The sequence below is a fragment of the Aspergillus pseudonomiae genome, assembly GCF_009193645.1.
Source record: "Aspergillus pseudonomiae strain CBS 119388 unplaced genomic scaffold BDV37scaffold_18, whole genome shotgun sequence".
NCBI classification, from domain to species: Eukaryota; Fungi; Ascomycota; class Eurotiomycetes; order Eurotiales; family Aspergillaceae; genus Aspergillus; species Aspergillus pseudonomiae.
Window position 1 is genome coordinate 82654 of NW_022476010.1, and position 16144 is coordinate 98797.

The following is a 16144-nucleotide window of genomic DNA, read 5'->3' on the forward strand; positions in this document are numbered from 1 at the left end:
GGCTAAGTTTTACTATTGGGAACTTTCACAAATGCCATCTGTTCTATTTATATACTGTACCTTAAGTTGAGAAGACCCAGGTTTGTGACTACCAATCGTCTGTCACCGGCAGAGACCCATTGTGACAATGAAGTTGTTCGAGACCTTTTCTGTGCGCTTGCAGCAGTTGGAGAATGTAATATTGTCAAGGCCCGTGGGCATTGTGGAACAATGATTATCGGGGGCCATTAAGATTGGAGACACACCAGACCCTTGTTGCTGACGACTACTCAACTTGCCTGACAGACACAGTTTTCGACTGATTTTCTCTCATTACTGGTGTCATAACTACCGAAGCTCCACATTCTTCCAATAGGAGTGTTATAATTCGAGGTCCGCTGCCGATGCCCTGGGTATTCAAAAGAGAGTTATAGGTGTGTTTTGCCGCTCCATTCTAATCACATATTTTGTGCGAAAGGTATTGCAGCATGACCCCTGTCGATGTGATTTGCGTATGTGCAAGTGGCCATGGGAATACCAGGCCAAGTAATTTCATAGGCATCAATGCAAGTGCTCTTCTAGAACACAAGCTTACGCCGTAGACGTTGTTAGAATGAGAACTATGTATGGGTTTGCTGAGGTACCAGAGGAATATGAGTACTCCCAGATTGAAAGATATTGGGTGCTATGCAGTACAGAGAACTTTTATATCCTTGATGAACGTTCTGAAGTCTGTATACTGTAGTGCAATATTCTACAGAGTATCTATAACCTTTCGATTTGCTGCTTTAGCTGTATCTCTAGTAGATAAACTAATAAATAATGTATCACTGTTATTAAAGGCTTTAACCAAAATTGATATATTAAAGAAAATATAGGTTAATGATCTACCCTCTAGAATCCAAAATTACCAATTGTAATAATAGATTCACATTCTTGATACTGGAAGGTTCCTCTCTATTATCATTCACTTTCGGATACAAATAGTGTAGCACAGATCTTAAGAAGAGGTTTCAATAATTGTTCAAATGATACTTGCCTATAAATCATATCCCGTGTCAATGACGACTTCTGTCAGGGACGCTGCTTCCCTACGTGTGTCGAAAACCTTTTAAACTACCCCGCGTCAGGCTGACACCACGAGTCTGTTGCATAGAGAAAGGAACCACAGCAGCTGAATTCTCGGTCTCCCGTCTCTGTTATTTCATTTACTCTTGACCATCCTACTATGTTTTGTTACTGCAATACGCTATCTCTTTAGCTCAAGCCTTCGTCCCTTACAGACCAGACGACAAAAATTCGAAAGAAAAAAAGCAGCAGCTCGACCCTCTATCGTGAAGAGCTTGAAACATACACCAAGCAATACAACGATTACCCTGACTCTGATTCCTCTTAACCAGCCAGAATGTCCGACCCTGAGAAATACATTGTCGGCTGGATTTGTTCCTTGGCCACTGAATACATTGCTGCACAAGAAATTCTCGATGAGGAGCACGAAGGACCGACATTTGTGTCACCGAATGATCCGAACGACTACACGTTGGGCAAAATTGGGAAACACAACGTCGTGATTGCCGTTTTGCCGGATGGTGAGCATGGAACAGCTTCTGCGGCCAGTGTGGCAGCGAACATGTTGAACAGCTTCCCGAACGTCAGGATCGGGCTTATGGTCGGCATTGGTAGTGGGGTACCAAGTGAGAAACATGACATCCGTCTGGGCGATGTTGTAGTCAGTGCAGCTCGTAATGGTGAGGGTGGTGTGTTCCAGTACGACTTTGGCAAGTCGATACAGGCCCAGAGCTTTGAGCATATACGGTTCTTGAACCAGCCCCCAACTACACTACGCACCGCGATATCAGGGATCCAAGCACACTATAAAAGGAAAGGACATCAGCTTGCCGAGGCTGTCAATAGAATTATCGACAGGAACCCACGGCTACGGCGAGAGTATGAACGACCACAACCAATCACTGATCGGCTATTCAAATCCGAAATCGTTCACGACTCAAGAGGCTGCGACCAATTTTGTGCGAGCAGTCCCTCCAATTTAGTTATGCGACGCGAGCGGACTGAATATGACGATAATCCTGCCATCCACTACGGCCTGATTGCTTCTGCCAACCAGTTGATGGCGGATGCTTCAATTCGAGATAAGTTGGCGGTGGAAAAAGATGTTCTCTGTTTTGAAAGGGAGGCCGCAGGTCTCATGAATAGTTTTCCCTGTCTAGTGATTCGGGGCATATGCGATTACGCTGACTCGCACAACAATGAAGACTGGCAAGGGTATGCAGCAATGGTGGCGGCTGCATACGCCAAAGATTTGCTGGCTCGGATCACACCGAACAAGATCGAGGCCGAGAGGAGGATTGACAACATTCTATCTGGTTCGCCTAACCCAGTGAAATGGTCGTCCTATAGGTTAATACTAACAGAGGCAATTATGGTAGGTTTCCAAGACGTCACAGAAGACCACAGGAACATTGCACAGACACAGCTCGATATACAGGGAAATGACATCTTGAAGAAGTTGTCTGAAAGGTCACTAGACTGTCTTTATTTATTCCCTTTCACCTCTACAGCCCACGACACCATATATTAGTGGTACAAGGATTGTGTGGACATGCGAGTCGGGGGCACCTGCGAATGGTTTCTCAACAACGATCATTTCCGGCATTGGCTACACCAGGATTCCGGGCCATTAATGGTATCAGCAGACCCGGGTATGGGAAATCTGTCCTCGATAAATCTCCGATTGATGAGAGACTACCTCCCTGTATGGGAAGAAGACCAGTCGGTCGATCTTGACAGATCAATACTACAAATCGACGGTCTGTAATAGTAGTATTCTGCTAGTCTTCTATCTTTAGAGGGTTATAAATTAATATCGAAACTTATTCTGTTTAAACTATATATAGTATCTTATTGCCATATCTTGTTGTCACGGATCCGTGTCTTCTGCAAAGCTCCCGGGCTCAAATCCGACTTGCGGCATCCCGCACCGTACCTACCTTTGCGTATATCTTGTGTTCGACTGCTTAAAAAATCAACAATTCAAGAAAACACCCAACGGTCTCGATGGCATGATGGCTGACCTGCCCACCACTATCTACGGGGCATATGAGCAGATCCTGACCAAGTCACACCAGCAAGAACCGATGATTCGGCGGGCATTAAGTATGATTTTGGCAGCGAGCCGGCCATTATCTGTTTCAGAGATGAACGTCGCATTGAACGTTGATAGGACATCAATGTCAATTCATGATCTTGATGTAGAAGACAAGGCCTTCACGACACGGCTGAGAAATTGGCGTGGGTTATTTGTGTCTGTCCACCATGATCAGGTGTATTTTATTCACCAAACCGCTCGAGAATTCCTACTTGCAACCACAGCTATCCCTCGGGACTCATGTTGGCAACACTCTATCACCAACTGTGACGCACATAGCATTCTTGCAGAAGCCTGTGTGTTGTATCTTGACTTTCTTAATAACGACTCAACCTCCACAGTTGCAGGCATAGATGATGGCGAGCTCCTCAATGAATATACATTCCTAGATTAATCGGCCAAAAATTGGGGTACCCATTACCGCGAGGCGAGTGAGAGCACCTGTGCTGATTTATTTTCTTCTACTTTGAGAATATGTACTCCAGAGTCAAGGAGCTGGTCTGCATGGTTCACAATTTTTTGAAGGGGCAAACACAACCTTTCTACTGGAAAATTTACCAACCTCATGATATCGTCGCATTTTATGCATAAGGATTATCAAGCTACTGGTCGACTGGGGTGTCAACTTGGAATCCGTGGATTGTTATGGTCGAACACCGCTGTCATATGCAGCCGAGTGGGAAAATGAGGCTATTGTCAAGTTAACAAGGAGGGAACGGGATTCCATAGTGTGAAATTGATTAATAAAATCTCAATATCGCTATCAAACAGGGATCGAAACCATGAACTGCTATGAAGTTCGCACCTTATATAGATACGCGTGTGAAGTCGAATATGTAATAGGACGAAGCATTTCTAATCACCAGCCCTGGCTGACGAATTCCTTAATTTGATTCACACCATACACCGGTCCTTCAATTAGTAAATCAATATCAAGCGACTATTAATCCCCTATAATTCAAATACGCTACATCCGTCCCCCGATGGTGAAGGCGTTGGTGTTCGGAGGGCTGCGGACCCGAATCCCCATTCCCCACTAGCGAGTCAAGAGATCGACGTCGCATTTGCCCCAGGTCAATCGCTCAGCGAGTTTGGACTTGTTCATGGTGTCAAGGGGAACTGGGTGGGCTCTGGATTTTCGTGGTCTGGGGTGCTTCGTTCTGTGACTATCCTGATTGTCTAAGCTTCTATACTGGTTCTAGCGATGGTCGGTTCAAATATCTGTATTAGGGTTCTAGTGAAATACTGCGGGATATGAGACTCATGCTTCATGTCCTTCCGTTAGCATACTAAGGAGAATGTTCTTATGCTTTCTGAGAGTGATTTGGAAGAGCGATAAGGAATATGTGTAGTATAATGAATGATTGAACTCCCTTATACGACTTGGGATGCTATCCTCTTATGGGTGGTATTCTAGATGAATAGTAGTCCCTTCATGTGCATTTTTAAATTGACTAAATACTCAAATCAGACAGTACGAACGCCGCGTCCCAAACGCCACATATCAACTTTTCAACTAGACTTCCAATTTACGCCAAAAGGCCGTAGACAGCTCGCAATCCTCCCCAACAAAATAACCCGAAAGCATCAACTAACCATCTCACATCCAAATCACATACTATCAGAGCAGCCTGTCAAGTACAGTATGCATCATCTCCAAACATCATGCGTCGACTGACCTGGCTGGGGCAACTGATGAGTAGGCCGATCATCACCCACGTTTCCATTCTCCCCTGCATGCGCCTCACCCTCCTCCTGGTCCTCTGCACCAGCAATCCTAATAAAGCGACTCGCATCCGCCCTCCGCATCCAACTCGGGCCGCGATTCAGCTGCGAGCTCGCAATCTGTAACAGTCAGTCTGTGACACCATAGCCAATTTGTACCAGAAGAGCCAAGACAGACTGGGATAAATGAAGATCGGACATACGTTAACAACCAAAACCAAAACTGCAGCCCAGAACACCATCCACGCGGCGCTCTTATCCTCCCGCTCCCACGGTCCCAAACAGGCCCTGTCATACCCGATCTGCCGCACACAGGCATCGTCGCCGTGGCTTTTGTCCTTGAACGGCCATGCCCTGTCCTTGACACTCCGGAATCCACAGCAGTGCAAGCTATCCTGGATGGCGCGTATGGCGCGCGAATCCTTGTTGTGGTAGTAGGATTGCCATTGGTTGTTGAGTTGGCAAACGAGGAGGTCCGGGGCGAAGAGGTAGGTTAGGGCCAGAGTGGCGAGGCCGGAGGGGAGGATTGTGAGGAGGTAGGAGATTACAGAGGCGACGAAGCGGTTCCGGAAGGTCGGGGTGTTGGTGCCTGTTGTGGGTGGGTTGGAGAGGAATTTGGCGAGGAAGAGGAGGATCGGGGTTAGGATGGGTAGGATTGTCGTTGTTGCTGAGAGGGAAACTGGCAGCGGGAGGTAGAGCGTTGTGGTTCTCGCCCAGGCGATGCTGTTTGGGTTTGTTTGTTAGTGGTTTTATTTTGGAGGGGATGGGATGACGTACGCGCCCAGGATAATGGAGACGGTTGTACACTGTGGGTTGGTTAGTTTGGTCTGTTTTTATTTGGTGTTGGGATTTGTACCAGGAAGAGAATGGGTAGGAGTAGCTGCATTGTTGCTAGTGATAGGTCTTGAGACGAGATTCTTTGATGGTATCGAGTCTTGGTGTTTTGTTGGAAGGAAAATCAATAATGGAGATGGAGGTGAGTTGGATCATGTGCGGGGTTATCCCTTATTGATGTAAGAGGCTGTGGCATGCAGGGGCTGCATATAGCTGCAGATATGGGTGTAAAGGCCCTTGAACTATGTACTTGATGATACTACGAAGACTAAGGGTACTCAAAACACGAAACAAAGATTATATTGCGGTGGTTGTGGCAACCTGTTCTAAGAACATTCCAAATCTAAGCGCTGATAGAGCCATTCGACGAAAAGAAACCAGAAGCCCTAAGAAGCGCAGAAGGAACCAGGCCACATATAAAAATGCAAAGACGACGGCCATCTTCATAAATTCCTGCTCCTTGGGTGGGGGGGATCACTCCCTCACCCTGAGTATAGCCTCGTTTCCTCTCATGAATCTATCAAGATACCAAACTCCAGTGTCGATTAGAAGATCAGCCCTACCCACACTGGATCCTTGTCAAGAAATTCGTTCGCCTCAGTCACGGTCAGAGCTCTCCTGAATAAGATAGAATCTGCCTCTCGACATCTTCTCAATGCTCTCTGACAGATGGCGAAGATCGCCACGGTTGAAAATCCACAAACAGCCTGATAGTATGCTGCACCTGCAGCCCCGGTCTTCGACGTGGTGATGACTACTTTGACCGCGTTATCCCTGCCTTGTACAATGTTGAAATAGTACAGTGGGATGTCGACGTCGTTGCCGTAGATGGCTTCGGAAAAGAGGTGTCCGAGGGAAATCCGAGGTGTGTCAAGGCCCATTGGTTCCTGGACTGGCTGCAAAGAACGATGCTGGGTGTCGATTGGCCAGATCCAATCAAAGAAGGACCTCAGCGTGTCCATTTCACTCCGCAAATGCTTCAACAGTCGGTACATGAAGAAGCGGTACAAGTCATGAGAGAATTGTGCGTGGAAGGTGATAATGTTCACCACGCGCAAGGAACAGGGGGTTGAGACGGTGTAATAGGTATCACCATTGAGCGGAATGGATGCAATATCATCACCACCGAGCAATCTGGTAACATCCGAATTGCTGCTCGGGGAATCGTCTCTTAAAGAATCGGGATGAGTCCAGGTCTGAGGCCCAAGAGCTCCTGATGTCGGGAAGGTTTGCCGGCCAGCCGAAACAGGGGCACTCTTGGGTGTCTGTTCATAGATGGGACTCTTGATTCCAGTCGATCGGATCTGAGACATTGTAACGTCGGATGGATCTTCCGGCTCTAATGTCCTAAGAACAGGTTAGTTGCACTTGCACTAAGAACGACAGCCCCAAACGAAGCACATACTGATAGAAGATGAGCTAGGATAGCGAACTTCTCGAAGATCTTGACTGTTTTGGTTTTATGATGGCAGTGTCTTTGAATCAGCGACCACTAAGTTGATAGTCGAGATCAAGAGACGAAGAAAGAGAGAGAACGAGTGTCTTTATAGCCATGGCTCGATGGACGCCTGCCCTCCACCATCCACACTGGAAAAGATATTTTTGAGAAAAAAGCAGACAGTCCAGCATGAAAATTATCACGCATCATGCATTTCTTTTTTTCTTATTTTTTATTTAAATTTTTTTGGATGTTGGGAAGGTCCGCAGTGCGTGCTTTTGGAGCCATTTTCCCGCCCAAAATGTCGAGAAAAAAAATTCTGAAAGTCATATACAGCCAATATACATGACCTGGAAGACTATTGGCACTTTTTTCTCGGTCAAATAGCTGTCCTGGTTGTTGATTCTGATCTCGATGAAAATGAGGTTGGGACTTGAAAATCTGAACTTCCGTAAAACTCCACAGGCTGCTCTCCCAGGGTCTAAATATTGGGCCCACCCTAGTCATACCTTTGCCTGGTCTGTGTAACTGCGTGCGTGACCATCTTTCTATTCTCTTTAGCGTCCTTCAGTAGGTAGCCCTCCATGGTAGTCGGGTAGGAACAAGTGGACGGCGATTCATTTCGTCTCAGAACTTTACAAAGAGTACTGAATAAAGGCTACGGGACTAATATTGATAATGATGTTGATAATGAAGTAGGGTAATGAGAAAATGGTATATCCCTCGTTGCTGATACACGGAGACTACCACAAACAGACCCTGACTCTTCCATATATTTTGCCAAGTTGCCACCGTTGTCTGTAGGTAGCTTGTACTTTTGTTACTCAGTGAAAGGTCTGGTGAAGTTGTATGGGCTGCCGGATCAGTACAATGTCAGTGTATACCTCAGGCACCAACATTAGCCCTAGAAGGTTGCCTATTTCTTTCAACACCGTCACATCCTACGATCTAGAGGAGGAGTTGATCGGAGCGAGGACAAGTGCCATATATCTTCTCCTAGTACTTTTATAGTAGATAGATGGCGCATGCCATAGGTGTTCATGTTCTGTGGGTCTGAGATTCTGATTCTGACTTGTCATCTGGATACAGTTCTGGACAGTTGTTCCCCTTGTCGACCAGACTTTTTGAACATTGAGGCTATAAAGATATAGTCAGAAAGTATCCAAATATCTATGAGACTTCTACGGATGCTACCGCTGTTGGCAACGATATCCAATATGTACATTCCAAGAAAGTTACGCTGTAAATATATATCCCCCATCATAACCCTCTCTGAACAAGCTAGATTAAATTCAAGTCCCAAATCAAACTATCAGACTGCCCTTCATGACCCCAATAACACAAGTCCTTTATGAACCGTATATATTTTTATTTACAAGCTTCGTTGGTATACAGTACATTTGTACGTAGTGCAAAACATCGATAAGATAGGATTGAAAAAAAACATGACGTCGCAACGAAGGTGGGGTTGAGAATGAGTTGTTTATTTAGCGTCACCATCACACCACAATCAATTCCCTCCTCTTCCTCTCTAACAAACCAGCATTGGCCTCCCTCACAGACATCTCGAACCCAGAAAACAACACTATAAATCTCTCAAGACAGCCAAACCAAGCAGAATGCCCCGCCCAACCACCCGGCAAGAAGTGCTCGACCGTCTCCGCAAAACTATCGCGGATGGGAAGATCATTGTCGGCGCTGGCGCAGGTAATCAATTCTTCTGATATTCTAAGTAGAACTATATAGATTGCCACTATGCTAATAGACTAAATCTGCAGGGATTGGCCTAACCGCCAAGTTCATCGAAAAAGGTGGCGCCGACCTCATCCTTGTCTATAACTCGGGTCGGTTCCGCATGGCCGGACGAGGATCGCTGGCGGGGATGATGCCATATTCTGATGCCAATCAGGTTGTTGTTGAAATGGTACTATCTTTTATTTATATATACCTTTTGCAAATTATATACACACACCATTACATACCCATCTTTTACTGGGTCCCAACAATAAGCACTACACAATATCGACACTACTAACGCAATGAATATGAAAGGCCTCCGAAGTCCTCCCCATCGTCGAAAACACCCCCGTTCTTGCCGGCGTTTGCGGCACCGACCCCTTCCGCGACATGCGTACGTTCCTCGCCGAACTTCGCCGGCTCGGCTTCATCGGCGTCCAGAATTTCCCCACAGTAGGCCTCATCGACGGCAAGTTCCGCCAGAACCTCGAGGAAACTGGCATGGGCTACGACCGGGAGGTGGAGATGATTCGGATCGCACACGAGATGGACCTCGTCACGACGCCGTACGCCTTTACCGTGGATGAAGGTGAGCGCATGGCGCGCGCCGGCGCCGACATCATCGTTGTCCACGTGGGGTTGACCACGTCCGGGACGATCGGTGCGCAGACGGCGCTGTCCTTGGATGACTGCGTGACCGTGATCCAGGAGATTCGGGATGCGGTTGTCAAGATTAATCCGGAGGTTATTGTGCTGTGTCATGGGGGGCCGTTGGCCGGGCCGAAGGATGCGGAGTATGTGTTGAAGAGGACCAAGGGTGTGCATGGGTTCTATGGTGCGAGTAGTATGGAGAGATTGCCGGTGGAGATGGCGATCCAGGAGAATGCGGCGGCGTTTAAGAAGTTGCAGGTTAATGTTTAGTATGTCTTTTTTTTTGGTCTTGGTGTCAGAGTGATGCATATTGTATGTAGCCGCTACAGGCAAGGGTACAGACAAGACTGATGCTACGGCTTCAGCTACCTTTATTGCATCATAGATCAATATGGATGCCATCCATGGGTCAGCAACTAATCGTGAATTGATAAGGCTAAGCATTTATCAACTCCCTCACAGATATGATTATTGGAGGGTTGCGAGACAAGCACAAGCCTTTTACACTTCCCAACACGGTATGCCCCGGACATAACGATGAACATCCGGTTTGATATGTAGAAGATTGTTGAGGTTAGTCAAACAGCGCCCTGACTGTCGGCTGTAAAATGCGGAGAACGTGGTATGTGCTTGCAGATCGCCGCCAGTTTCTGATTCTGATTTGTTCGTAGCCTCGCCCGATGATTCGGCTCGTATCGCAGGTAACCGACCAGTTCTGGACAGTCCATGAAGCGATATTCCTTATTATGAAACCCCCTGCTCCTGGTTTGCCTCACTGGCATCATTTCCCATGCATAATTCCCCCACCTTCACCTATGGGGTGCCATCCAATGGCATGTATTACATCGATGGGGAACTCCACCTCCAGATAGTGCCGTTGTCTGTCATTGAAAATGAAACCCAACCGTCAAAAGAAAGCACATTCATCTTTTACATTACGGGAAGCGTTGAACGAATTCAACAGCGCCAGCAACCAAAAATGCAAAGGCAGTACAGCAAAGGCGAGCGATGTGTTGCTGCTGGCGTCTAAGGCCTGTAGCCAGCAATCCAGCTTTTTAGTAAAGGCAGGGCCCTGTCTGCTTTCGATGGAATATTTCGCTTCTTTTCTCGATACTGGCCTCACACCCCAGGAACAACAGCCCTCGGCTTTAGTTTGGGGGTGTTTGAAGCACTTGCTGACAGTGAGGACAACGTTTCTTTGCTCTAGCTGAACTCTGAGCTGATGTAAGTCCAGGCTGCCTCAAGGTCGCCGATTTATCTGCAAAAGGTGGCAGACATGTTCCACAGTATAGGGGACTTTGGTGACCCGAAGATACGAGAGTGCTCCACCTCTATTTTTACCACCCCCCGCGTTCATCAGAAGATTTCACTCCTCTACGTGAGGACATTACTATGCTGTGCGCGTGCAATGCAAGCGATGTCTCGGAAGCGGGAACGTTTTCGCTCGTTGATACCAGAGAGCTTGATCAAGCCCTTCGACTTTCGGTACGATGTTTCTTTGTCAAAGTTTCAACAACATCGAGATGAGTTCCTGGCAGAGGCACATCAAGCTCGGTTTATGCAGCGCGCTGAGTCTATATTTCGCGGAATGGACGAGGACGCTCTGGTCCGGTGTAGTTCGTCTTCTTCTTCTTTCAATTTTGGGCTGGACAGAGATAGGACCGTGAGGACGATGGAAGAGAAATTGATAAAACCAATGTGGTGATCTTGGTGCTTTTGTGTGCGATCGATACCTAGTTTATTTGTTGTTTGTTGTATTCCATAGCAGAATTGGTGGTTGATGTTGGCCAGAGAGTACCCTTGACCTGTTGGAACCTTCATGTAACAACATATGTACATTTGGGCACCCCGGGCTATGTCGAGGTCTATCCATGGACCACGTTGACCCTGACGTTGCTGAACCAGCCCCAAAGCGCGCCCCCGCCCGAGTGTGATGCACAGGGTCCAAACGTTATGCACGGTCCAACCCGAGAGAACCCCGCATTTCTCTATGTCAGGGTAATATAATAGTGTTTTGAATGGCTTCACTTGAAAAGTCAAGTGGGGTGGAACTCACCCCGGAAATTACGTTACTAGAGCGCGGAGATGATATCAAAAGAGGCATGGCATGCGGCTGTGCTCCAAACCGCACTGTTGCAGTCAGCCTTGCGGGGCACAGATACTTAGTACCGCGGATTTATGTAATTTAAATGCTCGAGCTACTGAAGCAGATCGGCCGCATCAGGCACGTCCTTTACAGCTCTGTCTTACTCTTCCTCTAACTGCTTTCTTCCAAGACCAAGGTGAATCAGTTCCGCAAGTCCAACTAAACAAAACTAATGGTGCAAGTTCCAATGCTGAATCGAGGGCGTCGTGATGTCCGGGATAGAAATATTAGGCGTGGTTGCAGCAGCCCTTCAAGTTGCTGAGCTTGGCTCTCGTGTGTCTGTGAAGCTCTGCACCCTCTGTCACAGGACGAGACATGCGGATACGGTCATCAATGGCCTCTCAAAAGAGGTTGCGCTTACCTGCAACGTCATGCGTCAGCTGGGTGCCAGCCTCAAGGAAGACAAAGATGCACATTTGTACTCTGCGGAGGCGTGTAGTACCGCGGAGACGGTACTGGACGAATGCCAGAAGGTTTTCGATGAGATAAACGAGATAATTGACGTTTCGACCAGGTCGAGCTTCCGCCGAATCGCCTTTGTGCTTGCCGAAGCTCGACGGGACTCCAACTTGACGGTTCTGAGAAGTAACCTGGAGAAGATGAAGTCGACAATGCTCCTGATGCTCAATGTCATCATATATGCCGGACAACTTCGCAGGTAAGGCTGGCCGTTGACCTATTCTTGTTTCACTTGCTGAGTGACCGAGGCAGACGAGAAAAGGGTCGAGCGCTTCTTGCGCAGCGCAAACTAATCACTACGCTTGTAGAAGAAGATAACGCAAATGAGAGGTACGATCGGCTTGGCAGAGCCGTACAGCACTGCGACGAACTTCAAGGATATTATCATGTGGTAAAGGCCATATTGCATGATATTGATGCAGCGCAGGACTGCCTTCACAAGTACCGCTATCGCAGAATCCGGAATGGCATAGTGAATGTGCATATTGCTGAAAAGCTAGTTCTAAGTCGAAGGTACGGAGATAAGGTCTCCCAGTACTTCCAAGACCCATTCTTCGACTTGATATCAAATGATCCCCCCGGTATCAGCACACCTTCTAGAGCTCCGTCTTATCCAACTACCACAGACGGTGGGAGAATGAATGGTCAAGTGCGGCAGTATACCCCCAATATGCCCACAACTGCCCTACCTGCTCAATCATATGTCCCGATAATGCCTCCCCCACCCCGATTCCCACCAGGTACAGGATATGGGCCCTCCAATGTGACGACCTCTGCACACCAGAGCATTGGATATGAGACATGGCGGAAAGAATCGCTCAAATGGATACCTCCACCTCCACCTCCACCTCTACTTGCAGAGCGACTTCGACCTCCAGGGCCCCAGACGAGAAGCGCAACCTGGGTCCCTCAAGGTGGTACTTTCGGTGGGAGCTATGGAATACCAGAGTTCAACTCGCATACTGCCCTTACGAATGAAAGCCGGGGGTGCGCACCAACGGGAGAGAGACAGCGACCACCAAACTATCAACCACAAGGCTACTACCCTACTCGTGTAGCTTCATCTAACGATAATAATGATCAGTACCCCCCAATTCTGTCGCCGGCCACACGTCATGATGCGCAACAAGGAACTCAGGTTGGTCAGGAACCATCGTCAACTGCAGACTTGATATATAAGCGCCCGCGGTACAACAGCTCGGAGCCTGCTATAGATCGACAGGATTATGAATCAGATAAGCAAGATAACGTGCGTCTATCGCCACAAGAGACACATGTACACCATCCCAGCGGCGACAACCCGTCATCCGACTCTTCCCAAAGCCAATTCTTTCGTTTTTGGAGAAAGAAGAAGAAAGAAGCAGACCCTACTTATCCACCGCCCGAAGAGCAATTTCTGGAGTCGCCAACCAGCCCAGTGAACAGATGGCCAAACCGTCCTCCCCATCTCTATGCGGGAGAAGAGTTCAGCGATGTTGATTTGTCACTATGTGATGGTCCCCGAGATGCATTCGTTTCAAACGGCAAGCAGCTCTCCCCTCGGTCTGAATCCATGGATAAGGGGAAGAAGTGGGCACTGTTTACCTTGAACAAATTGGACTATCGTCCGGTTGATATCACGGATATAGACTCTGCCCAGACTCTGCGCGCTTCAATCTGCCAAAGTGTCGGTATCCGTAACCCTAATACTGTCGAGATATTCCTGACGGAGCCGGGTCAATCGGAGCATAACGAGCAGCTGAGTGATGCCAGTCTGGCGTTTTTCAAGACAAAGAAAGCAGATACTGGTGGTTCACTAAAGTTGCTTGTGCGTGACTCATCGGTGGACCGTAATACACGTTGTGCACCGTCAAACTCTGTGGGCCATGGGATATCACTCCCAGAGGCGCTTTCAGCATCGTCACCAACGGCAGTTCAACACTACTTTATGGGGACGAAACCGGGAGAAGCTAATGACTGGCATGCCAACTCACCGGCGACACCTTCCTCCTCGCAGATAGCTACATCTAGACAAGGCCGGAATGTATCGCAGGATCCAGCCAAAGCATCGTCCGTGGGCACCGTCTGTGACCAGTCTGATCAGGACGAACTCACCTCAGATGATCTCCTATATAGGGCTCAAGAACATCAACATAACTTCGAGCGGAAACAACGGAACTATCGCAGAAAAGGGCCTACCCCTCTACTTTCAGACATTGATTCCAGGCGAAGCGGCGTTATTGATTTCGATTCTCGGATATCACCCGATGGAGATAACATAGAATCCTATGTCAATCCCCTACCTCGCAGGGCTCCACCCACCCGTAGCGCATCATCGACCCTAAGGAAGGTCAATTCTCTCAAGGAAAAGTACAGGAGATCAGCAGGTCAACCCGGTTCAGGTAGCAATATGGCAAGCGCAGCTGGCGAGTCGTGGACATCTGATGACGATAAAACAGGGGCTGTTTGGAAAGGCCCGGATTTTGACTTTGCAGGCAAGTGTCTCGCCTTTTATCGCGTCGTTGCGGTGTCTAATAACATTGTTAAGAAATGCCAGTACAATCAAAGCCACAAAAAAATTCCGAGGACGACTCGGATGATGGCCTTTTTGCAATCCCGTCAACTGATAGCCAGACTCCAACGACGGATGGAGAGTCTGATTCAGATGTCCAAACCCGGGAAGGCACACCTAGAAAACCGTCTCTCACTGTTGATACGGAGTCAGGGTTAAAAGAGGAGTTGATTGACCGCCTCACACTGTATGTCCCCGTATCCTCCTTCTAAGAGGGCGTTTTGCTAAGTGCATCAGGGAATCATCGGACCTGCCTACTCCCCTTACCCAAGATCCACCCTGCGAAGTAGATCCAGAACATGAATTCTTGGATGCGGAGCTTGACACCGAGTATAAAGAGCGCTTTAGGGATGGACGAAAATTTCTCAACGAGACACCTCATAACTTGCAGAAATGCCTATTGCGCTGGACGACACTCACGGTGGATGAACTGGTGATAGCGTGAGTGTAGTAGAATGTGAATAGCCGCATTTACACAATTGATCCAAACATCTATCTATCGCGTTTATACTTGATATCGCTTCATTGTCAAATGAAGTGCCTTTGTATTCTAATCTAATTTATTATGATCAAGTCCTTAGAACCTTTATATATGGAGTTGAACCAGTTTTAGCGTAATTAAGACTATATACTACTCAACACAGTGGCAAGACAGAAGACATATATTCACCACAAACAGAGCGAGAGTCGTGTAATGTACAGCCACCGCCGTGCAGACCAACCACTAGCAGAGCTACTAGTAGTTCAACAAAAGAACCCGAAGACGGCTACACCGGTACTTGGACGCGCACATCTCCGTGCACTACAAGTTCGGCTTCGGCTACATTTAATTCCTCACAGACCAAACCCGATGGATGCCCGTCCATGGGTCAACAAGCCAATTGTGAATTGGCAAGGCCAAGCATTTATCGGCTCCCCACTGTCAGACACGATGATTGGAGGGTATGAAGACAAGCACGACAAGCATTTCCACACTTTCCCAACACGGCATTCTTTAGCGCTGCCCCGTGGAGTCCCGGATATAACGATGGGCAAAACTGTGGAGGAGGAATGGGAAAGTGTGGGGTTGTTTACCAGAAGTTGTCCCGGGACAGGGCCTGTGTCACAATATGAGCATTTCTTTGTCGATTTGTTTTAAAGGGTAGCTTTACAGAATTGTTGATGACTAGGGATTCGTCGATGATATATAGCGGTGTCTATGTAACGGGGTACAATGAACATGATGACTGCTCGGTATACCGACGAAGCTCGCGGGAACTGACTCCCTGTTGTGGTAACCGAGATGTCGGTGACTCGCCGATGTCAAAGCCATTTTTAGGCTCCTCTATCGGCCGGCAACAAAGCCGTCTTACCCGATCCACCACTCCGAGGATGTAATCGGACGTCCGACTATACCGTCATATAGTCAGTACCGGGAAATTTATGAACTACTCGGCTGTGGGGTGGCTCGCCGCTCGG

At 47.8% G+C, this 16144-nt stretch overlaps 7 protein-coding genes across 7 annotated transcripts; 6 read left to right on the forward strand and 1 right to left on the reverse strand.

Moving 5' to 3' along the window:
- Window positions 1–1384: 1384 nt before the first annotated feature.
- BDV37DRAFT_270069 (nucleoside phosphorylase domain-containing protein) lies at window positions 1385–2501 on the forward strand (the record flags this gene model as incomplete). The annotated part of the gene is made up of 2 exons (XM_032084484.1): window positions 1385–2363; window positions 2455–2501. 2 exons carry the CDS (start codon window positions 1385–1387, stop codon window positions 2499–2501), a joined length of 1026 nt encoding a protein of 341 aa, XP_031943465.1.
- A 561-nt stretch (window positions 2502–3062) lies between these two features.
- BDV37DRAFT_281059 (uncharacterized protein) lies at window positions 3063–3539 on the forward strand (the record flags this gene model as incomplete). Its single annotated transcript, XM_032086733.1, has 1 exon — window positions 3063–3539. One exon carries the CDS (start codon window positions 3063–3065, stop codon window positions 3537–3539), a length of 477 nt encoding a protein of 158 aa, XP_031943466.1.
- Window positions 3540–4779: 1240 nt separating this feature from the next.
- Window positions 4780–7017, reverse strand: BDV37DRAFT_270070 (uncharacterized protein; the record flags this gene model as incomplete). The annotated part of the gene is made up of 6 exons (XM_032084485.1): window positions 4780–4958; window positions 5070–5593; window positions 5676–5750; window positions 6039–6090; window positions 6234–6237; window positions 6268–7017. 6 exons carry the CDS (start codon window positions 7015–7017, stop codon window positions 4780–4782), a joined length of 1584 nt encoding a protein of 527 aa, XP_031943467.1.
- Window positions 7018–8675: 1658 nt separating this feature from the next.
- Window positions 8676–10223, forward strand: BDV37DRAFT_243296 (TIM-barrel enzyme family protein). The gene is made up of 4 exons (XM_032081420.1): window positions 8676–8849; window positions 8921–9066; window positions 9195–10152; window positions 10202–10223. Exons 1-3 carry the CDS (start codon window positions 8762–8764, stop codon window positions 9798–9800), a joined length of 840 nt encoding a protein of 279 aa, XP_031943468.1. The 5' UTR covers window positions 8676–8761; the 3' UTR covers window positions 9801–10152; window positions 10202–10223.
- Window positions 10224–10423: 200 nt separating this feature from the next.
- BDV37DRAFT_281063 (uncharacterized protein) lies at window positions 10424–11267 on the forward strand (the record flags this gene model as incomplete). Its single annotated transcript, XM_032086734.1, has 3 exons — window positions 10424–10711; window positions 10765–11136; window positions 11190–11267. 3 exons carry the CDS (start codon window positions 10424–10426, stop codon window positions 11265–11267), a joined length of 738 nt encoding a protein of 245 aa, XP_031943469.1.
- A 618-nt stretch (window positions 11268–11885) lies between these two features.
- BDV37DRAFT_281064 (uncharacterized protein) lies at window positions 11886–15131 on the forward strand (the record flags this gene model as incomplete). Its single annotated transcript, XM_032086735.1, has 4 exons — window positions 11886–12334; window positions 12388–14641; window positions 14701–14873; window positions 14924–15131. 4 exons carry the CDS (start codon window positions 11886–11888, stop codon window positions 15129–15131), a joined length of 3084 nt encoding a protein of 1027 aa, XP_031943470.1.
- A 208-nt stretch (window positions 15132–15339) lies between these two features.
- BDV37DRAFT_67923 (uncharacterized protein) lies at window positions 15340–16034 on the forward strand. Its single transcript, XM_032091047.1, has one exon. The coding sequence runs from the start codon at window positions 15381–15383 to the stop codon at window positions 15822–15824; it is 444 nt and encodes a 147-aa protein (XP_031943471.1). The 5' UTR covers window positions 15340–15380; the 3' UTR covers window positions 15825–16034.
- The last annotated feature ends 110 nt before the right edge of the window (window positions 16035–16144 follow it).

Coding starts and splice junctions, on each gene's coding strand:
- BDV37DRAFT_243296 (XM_032081420.1), top strand. CDS start 8,762: ATGCCCCGCCCAACCACCCGGCAAGAAGTGCTCGACCGTCTCCGCAAA. Junction 8,850..8,920: donor CATTGTCGGCGCTGGCGCAG/GTAATCAATTCT, acceptor CTAAATCTGCAG/GGATTGGCCTAACCGCCAAG. Junction 9,067..9,194: donor ATCAGGTTGTTGTTGAAATG/GTACTATCTTTT, acceptor TGAATATGAAAG/GCCTCCGAAGTCCTCCCCAT.
- BDV37DRAFT_67923 (XM_032091047.1), top strand. CDS start 15,381: ATGTACAGCCACCGCCGTGCAGACCAACCACTAGCAGAGCTACTAGTA.